Below are 17772 nucleotides of genomic sequence, written 5' to 3' on the forward strand. Positions count from 1 at the left end.
CGTAGGTTTGCAACCCAAGTGTTGCATTCTTCATTCTCTTGCATCACCCACATCCAATCAGTGGTCAAGTCATGTCATTTTTACCTTTGTACCATCTCTCCTCTGTTACTGTCACCATCCTGGTGCAGGTCTTTGCTACCTCATGCCTAAACTACTGAAACTGCCTGATGACTGGTCCCCTCTCTCCACTCCAGTCCATCATCTACTTACCTACCAAACTGATCTTCCTAAAATGCAGACCTGACTATATAGCATTTCTCCATTTAGTGGCTCCCTCTTACCTCCAATCAAATAGAAAATCTTCTCTTTGGTTTTCAAATACTTTCATAACCTGGTCCCTTCCTACCTACCTGTCTTCCTACCCTTTACTCCCCTCTACATGCTCTTTGATCCAGTAAGAATGGCCTCCCTCCTGGCTGTTCTAGGACGACTGGCCTCCTGGCTGTTCCTTGTACACAACATTCCATCTCCCAGCTCTGAGCGTTTTTCCTGGCTATATCCCATGATTGGAACACTATCCCTCCTCATCTCCACCTCTTAGCCTCCCTGGCTTCCTTCAAGTCTCAGTTGAAGTCTCACCTTCTGGTAGAAGTCTTTCCCAGTCCTCCTTAATTTTAAAAGCTTCTCTCTGAGATTATCCCCCATTTATCTTATATATACATAGTTATCTTGTTTGTACATAGTTGTTTTCTTGTGGTCTCCCGCATTAGATTGTGAGCTTCTTGACAGAAGAACTTTTTTGCCTCGAATCCCTAGCACTTAGCATGGTATCTGGAATATAGTAGGTGTTTAATAAATGCTAAATGATTGACCAAGAGGGATTAAAGTATCCCAAGGTTTCTTCTCAATTATAAAGGCATTGAATTATTACTTTTTTTTTTTTTTGGTGAGGCAATTGGGGTTAAGTGACTTGCCCAGGGTCACACAGCTAGTAAGTGTTAAGTGTCTGAGGCCAGATTTGAACTCAGGTCCTCCTGAATCCAGGGCTGGTGCTCTATCTACTGCGCCACCTAGCTGCCCTGAAATATTACTTGTAAATGCTTCAAAAATTTATATTCCGTCATTCCTATAAAACAGTGTAAACAGAGCACCCTAAGTCATTATGGATTAATTAAAGTTTACCACGGCAGCCAAATAGAGGATGAGGCATACATAGAAATTAATTAATTTAGCAAGGCTCCTGATACTATCTTATGCAACACAGTTATTGAGAGACTTTCTGAAAGGGCATAGCAGTAGACTAGCCAAAGATTTCAGCTAAGCCAGAATATAGATGTGGTGGTGAGCCTGGTCATACACTGGTTTTAGAAGCAACTAGCAGACCAATGGAGCAGTGTCAAGACAAACTGGCAGCACCCAGTGGACAAAGTCTGAAGAAGATCATGAGACCAAGGTCAGCAGAAGTACAGTGGCAGAGTACAGTGTTCCCAGGTATTTCCTCAATTCACTCATAGGGGAGTACTCCCATTAGGCTGCCTACAGAAGGATGAACCAACTCAGATCAGAAATAGATCAGGTCAAAGCTTATAGGCTAATAAGTAATGAGATCAGACCCATGTGTAGCTGTTGCACAGCTACAGGGAAACCAAAGAAGGAAGGAAGGAAGGGAAGAAATAAACAAAAACGAAGGGCAAAAGAGAACAAGAAAGAGAAAGGAAAAAAAGGAAAAGAAAAAGAGGTATCAGTTGGCTGCCCTATGGCTCCATTCACCATCTCTGTGACTTCCTAGATGAAAACATCCTTCCCTAGACATGACATATTATTTCTTTCCAGTAAAATATAAGCTCATTGAGGCCAGGAATTATTCCTCTTTTGTATTTGTATTACTAGTTCTTGGTATAGTGCCTGTAACACAGTAAGTTCTTGATAAATGCTTTTTTATTCATTCATAGAAAAACATAGTTTGGCTAGAACAATGAAGTAAGATGAGGAAGTGATTTGCTACTGGTATGATGTCAAATGGAAGGAAGTATCAAGTAGAGTTCTACATGCTTCTGTTCTTTTGGGTAGTGGACAACCTATCACACCAGGAAATCCCAAACCCCAATCCAAATTATTAGACAGCTTTAGAGCATGTGAATTTCCAGTGAGGAAAAATATAAATTAAACCTTTAATTCCTTTAAATAACACAACCCCGAAGGGGGTGTTTTATTTCATAAAAATATCTATAACTCTGGAAAAAAAATTACCCTTCTCTAAAGATAACAATTACACCTCTTCTGATAAATCTAGAAGCTGGATTTCCCATTACAGGGTCATATCGGTATAGTCAACAGGAGCACCCAGAAATAAATCAGTTACACATGCACATTTCATGGCTCTACTTAAAATAAGCTGGTTTGTAATAAGGTTTATGAGATGGGAGAGTGCATCATGTAGGCAAACCAGTTAAAAGTAAGGAAATTTTCCCTTTATATCATGTAATGATATCTCATTTATCCAGCATTGCTGGAACCACTTTTAAAAATATCTGTTTTGATGGAAATTTTTCTGAAATGGATTATACACCAGTCCCTTTTAGCTCTAAATGTCTCTGGGTAGTTTCATTAATTTTATCTGCTGCTACTAGTCTCCTCCTTTTAGCAAATTCCACCATTCCTCCTCCATATCTCACAATTTCTAATCAGCTGTACAGTGTAATCAACAAAGAACCAAAGGCTGCCAAAGGTAACCAGAGAACTAAGCTTATTAAATCAATAATCTTAATTTTCTTTACAATCAAAAATTAATAGGCTCTGACCTAAGAGTGGGCCTATTCCTCTCCTGCAAGTTAATGCACAGACTTTGTGAGAACAATTTTCCTGGCCTATTCAGGGACCCCCTTTTAATTCCACAAACATTTATCGTCTATTATGTGCCAAGTATTATGTTAGGCACTTGAGATAGGGACTAGACCTGTGATTTCACTGGGAAAGGGAACTCCTGGATGAGAAAAATCCCTCTACCAATTCAGGTTGGCACCTACTCTGAAACTTATAGTATCAGAGTTGCCTAAAGTGGAGGTATTAAACTCAAGTAGAAATGGGGGGCACTAATCCAGATCCCTGCAGGCCATGTATTAGCTTAGTATTACAATGTAATACTATTTATGTTTTATTGCATTCTTGTTTATTTTGTTAAATACTTAAATTTGGTTTGAAAGCACTCAGGAGTATTGCCTGTGCTATTGGTTGTTACATGTGTAGAGAAAGGTAAATAAAAAGTAATTTGAGGAAGGGACAAACAGGGAAGAAGGCTTTTGAGAAGAAGTGACATGAGAGTTGAGCCTTGAAGAAAGGTGAGGATTCTAAGAGGTGAAGAAGATAAAGAGGGAGTGCATTTAGAGCATAGAGGCTGGCATGTGTGAATGTAGTGTGGTGGGAAATGGTATACTGATTTCAGGAGCATCTAGCAGGCCTGTCTGGCCAGAAAGTAGAATTTGTGAAAGGGAGTAATGTGAAATAGGGCTAGAAAGAAAAGTTACCTCATCAGTATACTCTGTCCCTCTGATTGGAAAGAGGAGCCCTGAGCTCCAAAACCTCCATTTGAAGAGGGAGCTCAGTCCAGCCATCTCTTCATTTCCTACACTCCCACTGTACCCCCTCCAATATATTTTTTATCCCCAGTGCTCGGCACAGTGCCTGGCACATAGTAGACACTTGATAAATATTTCCTGAAGTGAAAAATACAGTGAAGAATGTGGGAAAGATCAAGAAAAACTCCATAAGAGATCTGAGAAAGGAGGGAACCCTTTTAGTTGGAGGAATTAGGGAAGACCTAATAAAGGAAACAGTTCCTGAGCTGGATCTTGAAGGAAAAGAAGGATTTCAGGGATAGGGATTTAGAAGGAGTTTCCTCCTCCAAGGGAGGAACTCGCCAAGTGCACAGACCTGGAAAAGGGAAAGAAAGGATGGGGGATAACAAGGCCTATTTACCTAAAGCATGAAGCTCATGAGAGAGTTGTACAAAATAAAGCTAGAAGGGTAGGTGGGAATTGGACTTCAGAGGATTGTGAATGACAGGGCAATTCATTTCTCAGTCCCAATTTGAAGTCAAAAAGCCATTAAAACATCTCCCCTCACCATGGCCCACCCTGGTGGCAAAAAAAAAAAAAAAAAAGATTGAACTTGTTGAGCTAGCAGCAGCAACAGCAATGACGCCTTCCTATAAAGCCTAATTCAATGTTTACAACAAACTTGTATGAAATACATACACTGTTACTTGTTTTCTCAGCTATAAAGTGGGGATAATTATCATAGCATCTACCATAAAGGTTTGCTACAAGGATCAAATGAAATACCATGTTTATAGCATTTTGCAAACTTGTCCGTGCTATAGAAATAAAGGTTATTGTTGCTGCTCTTACAGTGTGTAGAGAGAACTCTGCTATGAGCCTGGGGAGACAAAAAGTTTAGATTAAACATGGTCCCTGCCTCCATGGAGCTTACAGGCATGTTTGTAAGTTAGCTGTCCCCCAGGGTGGAGGGGACATCTGCTCACACACATGTATGTATAGGAACAAGGCACAGTATCGGTCTGTAACTCATATGTACAGTACAAGGGTTGTCTTCTATGGTGCCCTATGTTGTCGATCAGCATACTGCCCAGGGTATCTTTCCCTTCTATGCTTTGATGAAAATCTCTGGCTCTTTAGGGCTTCCTCAGTGCAGGGGAGCATGGGGCCGCCATGTTCCTCAGGCTCACTATGGGTTCCCAGTTCTGTTCGAAGTACAGGGGAATCCATAACTATTTGCACAGCTTAAAGCCTTATCCCTATCTGGACTAACAGCCACCCATAATACTGGTCTGTACTTTCACATGACCCAATCCAAGCAGGCAGCAACACTTACTGAATAAACAGCAAGCTCCTATTGTTGGGAATGTCAAAAGAAATGTTTAATATTTTGGAGCTCACAACTCAAATGGAGAGGCAGAACACACATAAGAGAAAAACCAATACTCATAAAGAAAAATATAAAGAGAAATCCCTAGGAAGAAAAATGATCCTCCCCACCCAGATGATTTTTCAAGGCTACCCATCCAAAGCCTGACTTGAAATTATTGATCTTATTTCACCCCCACCCCCATCCTGTAAAATAAATGAATGAGGCAAAGGATGTGTATAGAAAAAATATATGTTCATATATTTGTATGGTCTCTTTACAGTTTATCAGTGGTTAAGTAAAAATATATCATGCCTTTCCCCATTTGTCACTTGAATGCATGGTATATACATGAGATGATCTCTGATTTAAACCCAACTAGCAAACAAAATAAGACAAAAATAAAAATGCACATTAACTTCCATTCCTAATGTGCAACAGGCTTTTAATAATTATTAATGAAAGCTATATAGATTACTGGCAAAAAATGTGGCCTCCCAGGGGCAGCTAGGTGGCACAGTGGATAGAGTACCAGCCCTGGAGTCAGGAGTACCTGAGTTCAAATCCAGCCTCAGACACTTGACATTTACTAGCTGTGTGATCCTGAGCAAGTCACTTAACCCCAATTGCCTCACTTAAAAAAAAAAAGTGGTTTCCCTATCCTAAACTGTGAATGAAAAACCACTTTCAAATAGGACAAATTTCTAAAATGATTATATGACAAAGAAATTTATTGTTATTGTTGTTGTTGTTGAGTCACTTCAGGCATATCTGACTCTTCATGACCCAATATGGAGTTTTCTTGGCAAACAGTGCTCTGCCATTTCCTTTCTCCAACTCATTTTACAGATGAGGAAATTGAGGCAAATAGGGTTAATTGACTTGCCCTGGGAGTGAGGTCAGATTTGAACACAGGATGATGAATCTTCCTGACTCTGGGCCCTTACTCTATCCACTGCGCTACCCAGCTGCCCCAAAGATATCTATCTATCTACACACAGATATATATATATATGTGTGTGTGTATATGTCTATATATTTTTTCCCAAAGAAATTTACAGAAATTTAAAATTTTTTTAAATTTAGGCTATTTAAAACACTACTCACTTAGGTAGGTTCTTCAGTGAACAGAAATGAGAGGGGAAGATTATAAACAAAATCTATAATTTGCTTCAAAGAAGGCTAACTCTTTTTATAACAAGTAAAACATATAAGAGTGTTGATAGCTTACCTGAAGATCTTTCACATTTGGAAATGGGATCCCTATTGTTATGACAGCACGGGCATTCTCATCTGAGAAATCCAAACCTTCACTCACTTTACCTCGGCAAACTGCTACAAGGAGGGCACCATCTTAAAGCAAAAGGGAGTAATTATTTAAAAGAAATATATGTGGGATCTTTCCATTCCTACAACTTCTAAAACCAAATATCTTCAGAATTAGAGTAGCAAAAAAGTGTTAATTTAAAATAATAGGCCATTATGATGATGTATTGCAGAGTTTTAAAGTATTTAAGGTATTTTGTCTTTAAAACTTATAGAACAGCTCTGCTTGGATCTATTTAACAAGTTATCAAAGTCTGGGGAAAAAAGGGGAAAAAATAGGAAAAGTGAGTGACTCCATGACCATCTTCTTGAAAAACCTAACCAATGCAAAAGAGTTTAACCTCAGAAAGGACAAAAGAGCACAGTAACCACCTCAGCCAACAGTCATCCTATTTGCCAAATGGAAAGTTCCAACAGCCAAAGGCAACACTGGCTTAGAGTAGGAGATGATCTATCAAATTTATGAAGCTAGAACATTTACGAAGCAGTACCACCTCACTCCTCTACTTGGATGGATTTGTGAACTTACTGCTCTGTGTATTGTCTACAGCAGAGCAAACAACAAATCAACACTACAGGGAGTTCTCTTGATTAGCTGAAGGTACTCGGTTAGATTTCCTGGTGTTATATAGGTATCATCTCATGGGTCCCCTTTCCTCTTTGGGTTCCACTCCTGACTCTCTGAACTGTCTCTATTTTGCCACAGAAACCTCCTGCCCCTGGATTTTTCTCCCTGAATTATGCCCCTTCCTCTGATTGACCAGTTTCTCCCAGAACCTCCATTTTAAGGAAGGTGTCCAGGCCAGCTATGCCTTCATTCCTCCCTGAGCTCCATTCCTGAGTCTCTGGACTCCCTCTACTGTATATACAAACACTTTCTTCTCCCCTTCCCTCTGTCCTTTCCAGATTCCACTTGTGTTTTGTCTTCCCCTATTAGAATGAATGTTCCCCGAGGATAAGGACTGTTTTTCTTTCTGCTTCTATTTGTCTTTCCAGGATTTAGCACTGCACCTGGTACATAGTAAGGATGTAAAAAATGCTTGTTGACTTGTTATTGTCAAGTTATTTGTTGAATATAAATACAGTGGAGTATTTGGGCATGTTATTCTTATTTTTACCTCACAACCAACCTACCTCTTTTTCTATCTGTACAATCTTTTACATCATTTTTTTGGGGTGTAGAATTCCTTGTTAAAATGCTACAGACTACTCACATCCAACATAAACTTCTATTGTCCTTTAAATGACCTGCCCTTTATTTTTTCTATAGAATTCCATGTTTCACAGCCATACGGCCATACCAGATTTCCAGGAGACTATTTATATTTTTTTAATGGGCCTTTATTTCAGCCTGGGGTCAGTGAATGTATTTCATCATTCCTCCAATGAAATAAAGCATCTTCTTATATGTAAATGTAAAGAAAAACTTCCTGACAGAATTATCCAAAATGGAACAGGATGTTTGGGAAGTTACAGGGTTACTGCTTTCCCCTTATGGGAGGTTTTTAAGCAAAGTTAGATGACTACTTGTTGGGAATGTTGAGATGGGTAATATTATTCAGGTATGGATTGGCCTTGATAAACCTCTAAAGTCCTTTCCAACTCTGAGATTGCAATTTTCATCTAATTCCGGGTGTGGTTCACTATCCATTCATAGTGCCTAAGACAAATGTGCTGGTAGACCAGTTCTATGGGGCCAAATATCCTACTGTATATCACAGTACAGAAAATATGCATTTTTCACCCACTTGGTCTTTTCCCATGTGAAGTATTAAGCCAGTTCTTTTGAGGGATCAGAGATCTCACTTACAATGTGTTATAATGTTCTACAATTTTATGAAAATATGAGAACATGGGCTTTTGCAGATGATTTTCCATATAGAACACATTTTCATCATCATTCAATTTACTGAGAGATGAGAGAACATAAAGTCCAATATGATTATTGATTTGAATATAAAACAAAGTCTTGTAGGCTCTAATTATAAAAAGTATTTCCCATATGAATATCAAAATCATACAAAACTCTATGACAGTTTTGTCATGCAAAGCTCTATAATAGTTGAGATTGTAGCAATAGCTTTGGCCAATGATCTCCTGAGCACTGACACAGAGTAAAGCATTAAACAGGGAGACATGTTCAAATAAGAAGTTCATCAATATTATAAAAGACATCTTATGTAAATTTCAAGGCAAAGGATTCTGTATTAATGGCAAGGTTCTCTAAACACTCCTAAGCACAGATGATATATTAATTGCATAGAACCCTAGAATGTCACAACCCTCCTTCTGTGAAATCCACGGAATGCAAAAGAGATTGGCATGATCATACACATTGCAAAAACAAAGAGGATGAAAAAATATTCACTGCTCAAACTATGACATGTTAAATAAATAAACAATACATTAAATTAGCCCATCATTTCTTGCTACTACAAAAGCCCATCTCTCTCAAATTACTGTTCAAGAGATGCTATATATGGCTGTGAGTCATGGAACATGGAATATTACATGGAAATTACAAGTAATATAAAGACAATGGAAAAAAGGCTGCAGATTTTTTACCAATGAAGACTATGCTATACAAAAGTGGCAAAAAGACACTATCAAGGATATTGTACAGTTAGAAAAGAGGTAGGCTGGTTACATAGTGAGTGCATTCTTCAGTTTTGTTTTTGAACAAGGGTTACATGATACATGAACGTAAGGTCCATAACTTTATCAGAACCCAAATTTTAAGTAATCAATAAAGCAGAAAAGAGAATGCCTAAATGTATTATAAACATACATATGATAGGAGTCATATGAGGCAATGCCATCTGAAACAATTACTCCATTCACCTACGACCAAGAGATAAAATTTAAATATATACAATACATTCAAATATACAACATACCGAGAACACAAATCTGCACTAATTTTATCAATGACAGTATTGAATACATTGGCCAAGGAATACATGTACCTCGGTCTCCTTTACACTTGATTGCATCGTAGTACACTTGCAACACTTCATCAAATGCAGCTTTCTCTCCCCCTTGTGGTTCCGTAATGACTGTCTTCACTAACTCAAGGTTATGCCATAAACCAGTGTGTATCCAACGTTCTTTTAATTTGTCCAATAACTAAAGAGGGAAAATAGGAAAAAAAGAAAAGAAATTTAATAGCTAACTAAATAAATTGCTCTCTTCTTCCCACTGGCACATTTACAATTTGAAACACAAGAAATGGAAACCTAACTTGAGCAATTAGGCTATCAAAATGGCAAAATACAAATAGGAAATTTTCTCCAGTGAGTTTAGGTAAGATAATTTCAATAATCACTGGTCTTAAAGAGCAAATATTCCAGTAGAATATAGACTACTCCAGGGCAAAAAGCTGTCTGCTTCCAGTACCTTGTGCTTACCACATAGTATTTAATAAATGGTCACTGAATTGAAATGATTGCACTAGGAAGTACCAACAGAGAATCAGATCTCAAAACTCACTGTTATATTTCAGTACTACTTAAAATTTGAACACTGGCCTCTTATGGGGGAGCTGCTTATTAACTTACCTCAGATCCTTTCACTGAAAGTGAATGCTTAAGTAGTCTGTTTCAACTTGGAAAACTGTTTTCCATCCCCCTTTATCTGTTCTTCCCTTTTATCTTTTCTTTTTTTGGGAGGCGGCGGGGGTGGGAAGAATGGGGAGGAAGGGGAATTCCATATGACCCAAACATACAAGTTTGGTAGTTGTACCATCTCTAAACTCATAACCTAAATCTCACTTCAATACCCCCTAAACTGAAGCTCAAGACCATTCCTAATCTCATATATTCTATCTGAAAAACTTTCATTTGCTTAGTGAAATCTACATATTCCTTAAAAACAATACTGGAAAAATGGTACAAATACCCAGTACTTGAAAGTTATGTTTATATCAAGCAGCTTTCTCTCCATTTTCAGCAATCTTGATAAAGTGAAATAAATACTACTCACTTCATTATCAAAGGAATCACAAAAATGGTCACTATCCCTATTCCCTATTGTAGTCATCCTATAAATTGTTCTGGTTCTGCTTACTTTGTTCGACATCAGTTCATAAAAGTCTTCCCAAGTTTCTATGAATTCTTCATGGTCATCATTTCTTATGATATAATTGTATTTCCATGATATTCATATAGCACAGTTTGTCCACACATTCCCCAAAGGATGGGCAATTGCTTTACTTCCAGTCCTCTATGACAAAAAAGTGCTACTATAAATATTTTTGTTATACGTGGGACCTTTTCCTCTGTCTTTGATCTTACTGTAGAACACACCAAGTAGTGGGATTGCTGAGTTTCAAAGGGTATGAACAGTTTAGTAACTTCTCTAATATAATTACAGGTTGTTTTCCAGAATGGTTGAATCAATTCACTTTCAGCAGTGTTTTCTCACTCCCTCAGGCATCTCTTTTTAAATTATACATCTGTAGTCATGCAAAGCATTTCCACATCAGTCAGGTTGTGAAAGAAAACAGACAAAAAAATAAGAAAAAGAAACTAAAAACAATATGCTTCAATCTGTATTCAGATACCATCAGTTTTTTCTTTGGAGATGGACTGAATTTTTCATAAGTCCTTCAGAGTTGTCTTGGATCATTGCATTGCCGAGAATAGCTAAGTCATTCACAGCCGATCATCTTGCAATATTGATGTTACTTTGTATACAGTACATCTCACTTTGCATCAGCTTATGTAAATCTTTCCAGATTTTTCCCTCAAACAACTTAAGGGTAGGTAAATTATTTGGCCTTTATCATCCAATTCATGCTCTGCCAGGGGTTCCTGAAGAGGGCAAGGTATATAAAAAGGCTATCCTTTAGTTTGAAACTATAGCCCTTTTCCAGAGACTGACAATACTTAAAGCTTTGCTACCTCACTGTGTACAATACCCACATCATAGGGTTATAGTGAAAAAAGTACTTTATAAACGGTAGAGCACTATATCTATATATTTGTTATTTTTTATTATATTTACTTGATGTGTTTGCTTGGGAAAAGTCCCTGATATTTGCACACTAGGTTGGCCTTGCTACAATACTGCTTTACCGCAAAGTCTACAGTCCTGCAACACTACTAGCTATTCGGTGTGGGGCCCTTAAAGTGTTTTTTTTCTGTTCACTATGCTTAACCCACACCTTTGCTCCTCACTCAGTCAGCTGGCAACTACCATTTAGTGTCTAATTTATTCAAGCTAAGGGCACCGTGCTAAGTGCTAGAAATACAAAGACAATAATAAACCCACTGTCTACCTTTGGTCTTCACTATCACAACCATCAAACTAGTTTATCCTTTCATTACCTTTCACTAGACTACTATCTGACTTATCTCCCATCATCCACATAGCACCAAAGAGATTTGCCCTAAAGTACAGGTCTGACCATGTCACAAATCCTATTCAATAAACTCCAGTGGGCCCCTAATGGCCCCACAATCAACAGAAAGCCCTCTGGTTGGCACTCAAAGCTCCTTATACCTGCCCCTTCCAAACCTTCCCAGTCCTACTCATTCATTACCTGCCCTCTTCCCTTTCTACAGTTGCCTAGTTTTCCTCCATGATGGGAATGCTCTCCCTGCTCAATTCCTTCTGCTGGAATTCCTGGTTTCCTTAATGATTCAGCCCAAGTGCCTCTTTCCTTAGGGAGGCCTTTCCTGGTCTCTTCAACCTTGAATGCTTTCATCTCACAGATTACCTTATATCTCTTTTGCATGTGTCTTTTGTATCCCCCAGGGCTTAGCACAATGGTGTTAAATGGATGCTTGACATATTCATAAGAAAGTATTTAATATATACACAATAAATACAGGTAGATCTTTGGGGAGAGGGTGGAAAGAGCAGCAGCAATGGAAATGGGAAAGGCTTTTGTGTAGAAGATGGTACTTCAGCAAGGTATTGAAGAAAACAAGGGATTCTAAGATGCAGAGGAGACAGGAGAACATTCTAAGTATGAAAGATGTCATGAAAAAGCACAAAAGTAGATGGAGTGTCCCTGGGTAAGGAAAACAAGAAGGTCACCTTGGCTGGACCATCAGGGCAGGAAAGTGAGTAATCTATTTAAGATTAGAAAGTTAGGATAGGGCAGGTTGTGAAACAATTTAGAGGCCAAAAATTAGGTGATTATATTCAAGCCTAGAAGCAAGAGAAGCCATGAATTTTAAGGGATAGCAAAATGACATGATCATACTTGTACTTTAAGGAACTCACTTGGATCGCTCTATGTAGATAGATGGGAGAGGGGGGAGCTTAAGGCCATAAGAGCTTGACTGAGGGTAGTGGCTGTATGAGTAAAGAGAACTGGATAGAAAACAGAAGTAGGCCCAGGTCAAAGCTTGGCAGAGACACAGTTAGAAAATGTAATTTGGGCAACGAACCAGAAAAAGAGACTTCGGAATAGTGGTCAGACAGTAGAAAGAGAACCAGAGAGCAGTACCATGGAAATTCAGAGCTGAAAGCATTAAGGAGGAGAAGACAGTTAACAATATTCAATGATCAGAAAAGGATAAAGACTGAGAAAAGGCCATCAGATTTGGCAATTAAAAGATCATTGGTAACTTGGCGGAGCAGTTTCAGTTGAGTGATGAGGTCAAAAGCCATTTATAAAAGGCTGAGGAGAGAGGGGAAAAGAAAGTAAGGCAATGATGAACACAATTCTTTCTAGGGGTTCGGTTTGTGAAAAGGAATAGAGATAAAAGCTAGATTAAGGGAATGGTAAGATCTTAAGTAAGGGTTTGGTGTTTTAAAAATTACAGATAGAGGATATTTGTGACATATTTGTAGGCAGCAAGGAAGGATGAAAAAGATATGGATAAATTAGAGAGAGGGGATATTGTGTGTGTGGGGGGGTGGGGGTGCAATTTGCTACAAAAGATGGGGGGGGCGGGCATCTAGGTGGCGCAGTGAGATAAGCATCCACCCTGGATCAGAGGACCTGACTTCAAATCTGGCCTCAGACATATTGACATTTACTAGCTGTGTGACCCTGGCCAAGTCACTTAACCCTCATTGCTGCCCCACAAAAAAAAAGAAAAGAAAGGAGGGAATGTGATCAAAGGTACATGAAAAAGGATTGATCTTAGTGAGCGAAAGGGTTACCTCTCAGTTAGAGGCTGGATATAGAGACAATAGGGATGATGCCACACTGCATTCAAGATGTAAAGGGGCTTGATTCTAGAAGCAACATGAATCATTGGAGTTTAATGAATGGGGAGTCAAAGACCCATGCTTTAGGAAAAATCACTTTAGTGGATCAATGGAGGAAGAATTGGGTGGGGAGAGACTTGAGGCAGGCAGACCATCACGCAGAATACTACAATAATCAAGTGTGACGTGATATGGGCTTACCCTAGGGTAGTAGGCAGTGCCAAGAAGAAGAAGTTTTCAAAAGATTGTTACAATTGTGAAGTCAATAGGCCTTGGCAACAGCTTGGATATGGGGGTAAGAGAGAGGGATGAGGGACTGGTTTCATGCGCCTGAGGGACCTGGGAAGGATGGTGTTGCCTTCTATATAAATAGAGAAGGTATGGGTGAAGGAGGGTTTAGGGGGAAAGATAATGAATTCTTTTTTGGACATGTTGAGTTTAAGATCTCTACTGGACATCCAGTCTGAAATGCCTGAAAGGCAGTGGGAGATGTGATTGGGGGTCAGCAGAAAGGTTGGGGCAGGCAAAATAGATTTAAGAATCATCCACACAGACATGGTAATTAAATCCATGGGAGCTAATGAGATCACCAAGTGGAATATAGAGGGAAAAAAGAAGGCCCAGGACAGAACCTTGAGATACATCTGCGGTTAGAGGGCATGATCTGGATGAGGATCCAGCGAAGGAAAGAGAGAAGGCCTGATAAGATAGGTAAGAGGTGTAATGATTGGAATGACGCCACCTATTGGAGACTTGCTGTGGAGAGCTCCACCATGAGGAAAATGCCTCAGAGGCATTGTGGCTTTTCCTTGGCGTCAGGAAATGACGTTTGCTCATGGGTGCTGTCTATCAAGTCTACCAGCCAATCAACTGGAGGAGCCTCCTATGGTCTGAGAGGAGACAGGGAAGGAGGAAAGGAGCCTGCGCAGAGAGCGCTGGCCATTTTGGCTTCCGACTTGATGGTGGTGGCGGCAAGAGGACTTTACAGGAATTTGAGAAAGATAGGAATGCCAGGCTGTAGAATTCTGTTCTCAATCTTTTTCTTTCTATTTTTCCAATAAAACCCTTAAAAACCTAAACTCGTTTTATCAGTAATTTTTAGTCAGTGTCCCCCAAACTGGGGAACACATTAGAATCCACATTTAGAATCTTAAATTACACAGAGGAGAACCAGGAGAGAGTGGTGTAGGATTTTCAAGAAATGCTAGTATCAAAGGAGGTAATGGGTGATCAACAGTATCAAAGGCTGCAATTCAATTTAATATTTACTGAGTGTCCAACTATAGGAAGAAAGGAAGGAAGGAAGAGGAAGGAAGGTGGGAGGGAGGAGGGAGGAAAAATACTTGTTAAATGATTACTGTGTGTCAAATACTGTGCTAAGCAATGGGTGGTCTAGGAATTCTTAGATTTTTCTGACATCTGACCCTCAAGAAAGGGAGCCTGGAGGATAGTGGCCCAATGCTATGGGTAGGGCAGAAATTCTGAGTTCCTCCTTCAGGGTAAATATAGGTTGGATGGACTTGGGAGGATTGTGCCCTGAGAGGAAAGGAAAAGGGGGAAAGAAACATTACCAGGAAGGTTGGGGATGGGGTCTAAGGTGCCTGAAGCAGGGAAGAGAGAGGAATAAAAGGTTTGGTGCTGCTTTTTATGGGGCCTCCTCCAGGCTCTCCCAACAACTAATTAAGAGATAGCATTTTATTCCAAAATGAAGGCAAAAATCTCTTTATCTTCATGCTTAACACTCTCTCTGCAAACTCAGGGGTCTCCAAAACTCTGAGAATAAAAATGACTTCTGATTTCACTGAAGACTGATGGTTCCTGCCTTGGTCAGTGACCAGATGAAGGCCATTGAGCAGTGTTATGACCTGGACTTGAGGATAGATTCCATTTGTTCTACCTACTGTACCACCATTGTTTGCTAAGACCAACTCCTACTACATGACTTCAAAGAACTTCCTCCTAACTAAAAAGGTGTCTGTATATTTTATGGTTTCTATATTTTATGGTCTCCTGCGTTTTAGCACAAATGTATCAAATATGCTGACCCTTTGCATGCCTGACCCAGATTAGAATTAACTAGGAGGGGGGGCAGCTAGATGGCGCAAGTGGATTGAGCACCGGCCCTGGATTCAGGAGTACCTGAGGTTCAAGTCCAGCCTCAGACACTTACACTTACTAGCTGTGTGACCCCGGGCAAGTCACTTAACCCCAATTGCCTCACTAAAAAAAAAAAAAAAAAAAGAATGTAACTAGGAAACATGAATCAAATTAAATGAAAACACAATAAATGTACGTATCATTACATTTTAAAACAAGTCAATATGGGGCCACTATAGATCCTTATGTACTGTTTTAGTGCCCCCTCCTTTTCTATTTGAATTTTCTGGTGTTTTTGCATACTAACAATATGTCCAGTCTTTGGTTGATTAAATCTGGCTGTTGGTTGTTGTTGTTTTTTTAAGACCTTAAACTTCTTGCAAATGATCTAAATATTCTGGTTTGTTTTGTTTTGTTTTGTTTTTGTGGGGGCAATGGGGGTTATAGTGACGTTGCCCAGGGTCACACAGCTAGTAAGTGTCAAGTATCTGAGCGTGGATTTGAACTCAGGTACTCCTGAATCCAGGGCCAGTGCTCTATCCACTGTGGCCACCTAGGCTGCCCCATCTAAAATATTCTGTACAAAATTACAATAAAGCAAGCTGTAAAAATAGATACAAAAGTAAAGTTTCCTCTACAAAGACTACTAAGTGATATTAATGAATTATGCTCAAAAAGCAGGGTGTGACTTCTGTGGCAGTCCAATCTCACACCCATGTATAAATTGACACTAACACCATTTTATATACCATCATTTAATATATGCACTTAAGGCCATGGGAAGCAAATGGATTTTAAATAGCCATTTTCTTAAAAACTAAAAGAAAAACATCGTGTCTACTTATGTTTAGATAGAAATCTCCATTCCATTTAGGAGTAAAAGTATGCACTTTTCAAAGTCAGATGTGAATCTTTTAAAACTATATTTAATTTTTTTAAACCCTATATTTAATTTCAAAGAGTAACAAAATGGTTAGGTAGATTAACTTCAGGAAAATCCAGGAAGCTTTTTTATTAGTACCTATTAAGTTAAATTGCCCGATACTGCTATTTAAGGTTTCTTCACCAAGAAACTGTGCTAAATAAAAACATAAGACAAACAGAAATCATGGATACCATTACAGACCACTAAAAAGCAAATACTGATGACAAGTTTCCTAATTTGTTATTATTGCAGGTAGAGGAGAATAGATCTGGTGTTCATTAGTCTTACAAGTTTCCAGCTAGGAAACCCACTATATAAACCCCCATTCACAATGCAATGACATCTGGCACATAAAACAAACACTGCATAAGAACTGGAAAAGCAAAGATCATTGTTCATCATAAATTTTAGAAATTGGAAAATTACACAAAGCAGTATTTCCCAGTTATGGTTTAAAGTCAGACTTTGTTTTAGCTACATGTTTAAAAAATCTATATGCGATGTGACCAGCTATTACAAAATGAACAACAGGTAAGTGCTAAAAAACATCAAAAAAAAAAAATTCCCTGGAGAACTGAAACTAATCATTTTATAAGATATTTTACCTCCTCAGAATCTTCACCCTATTTTTTTTAATAGTAACAAGCTTCATTGTAAAGCCATAAAGCAAATTTTATCAAATTTATTATCTAGGTATATTAAAGTACTTCACTGGTACTTGGAAAAAAAAAGGCATATCAATCATTGCGCTCCCCTTTAATAACTATTACGGTATCAGTGCTGCTGTTGAGGAAAAAAGTCAGGATTTCCAAGGGGCTGACATTGATCTAGAAGCCTTTTTCTACATAGTTCATATTTATTTGCTACTAGAATTTTCTTTTCGAATAGACTACTGCTTCCAAATCTCCAATGTGGCTGGAAGTTTAAACTAAGTTCTGCACAGTCAGCACCAAACCATTCTCTAATGGGGTGATGTCTTTGTTTCAGTAGGGTAATATTTGAACTCCAACACATCAGAGGGTATCTCACATGGAAATGGGTATGAAAGGTCAGAACCATCATTAAAAAAACACAACACACATAAATATTCAGTGAGGCGCTGGAATATTGTTTAACAACTACAACTTTGGGGGGAAATGTACACCAGACAGACCTTTTAACTTTAATCTGCATTATTAACATTTTCTCTATTACTTTCTTAAGTGTAGACATCAACAAAATAAGAGATACCCTAATTTGTAGCATTTATCAATATTCTAGGTATAAATACACACAAATAGTTTAACAATCAGTTTCTCTCAGCCACTTCAAGCTGCTCCAGCATAACCCACGAATAAATAATAAAGACTCTAATAATGAAATAAGAGGCAGCTTGATACAGTGGATAGAGATGT

General features: G+C 38.7%; 1 protein-coding gene across 1 annotated transcript in view; it reads right to left on the minus strand.

Annotated features, from left to right (window-relative positions):
* The window catches only part of BRIP1 (BRCA1 interacting helicase 1), a 222898-nt gene that overhangs the window by 36097 nt on the left and 169029 nt on the right, over positions 1-17772 (minus strand). The window contains 2 exon segments of the mRNA XM_043999497.1: positions 6095-6216; positions 9156-9315. Coding sequence (XP_043855432.1) covers positions 6095-6216; positions 9156-9315 — 282 coding nt within the window.

This window comes from Dromiciops gliroides, chromosome 4 (genome assembly GCF_019393635.1).
Source record: "Dromiciops gliroides isolate mDroGli1 chromosome 4, mDroGli1.pri, whole genome shotgun sequence".
NCBI lineage: Eukaryota > Metazoa > Chordata > Mammalia > Microbiotheria > Microbiotheriidae > Dromiciops > Dromiciops gliroides.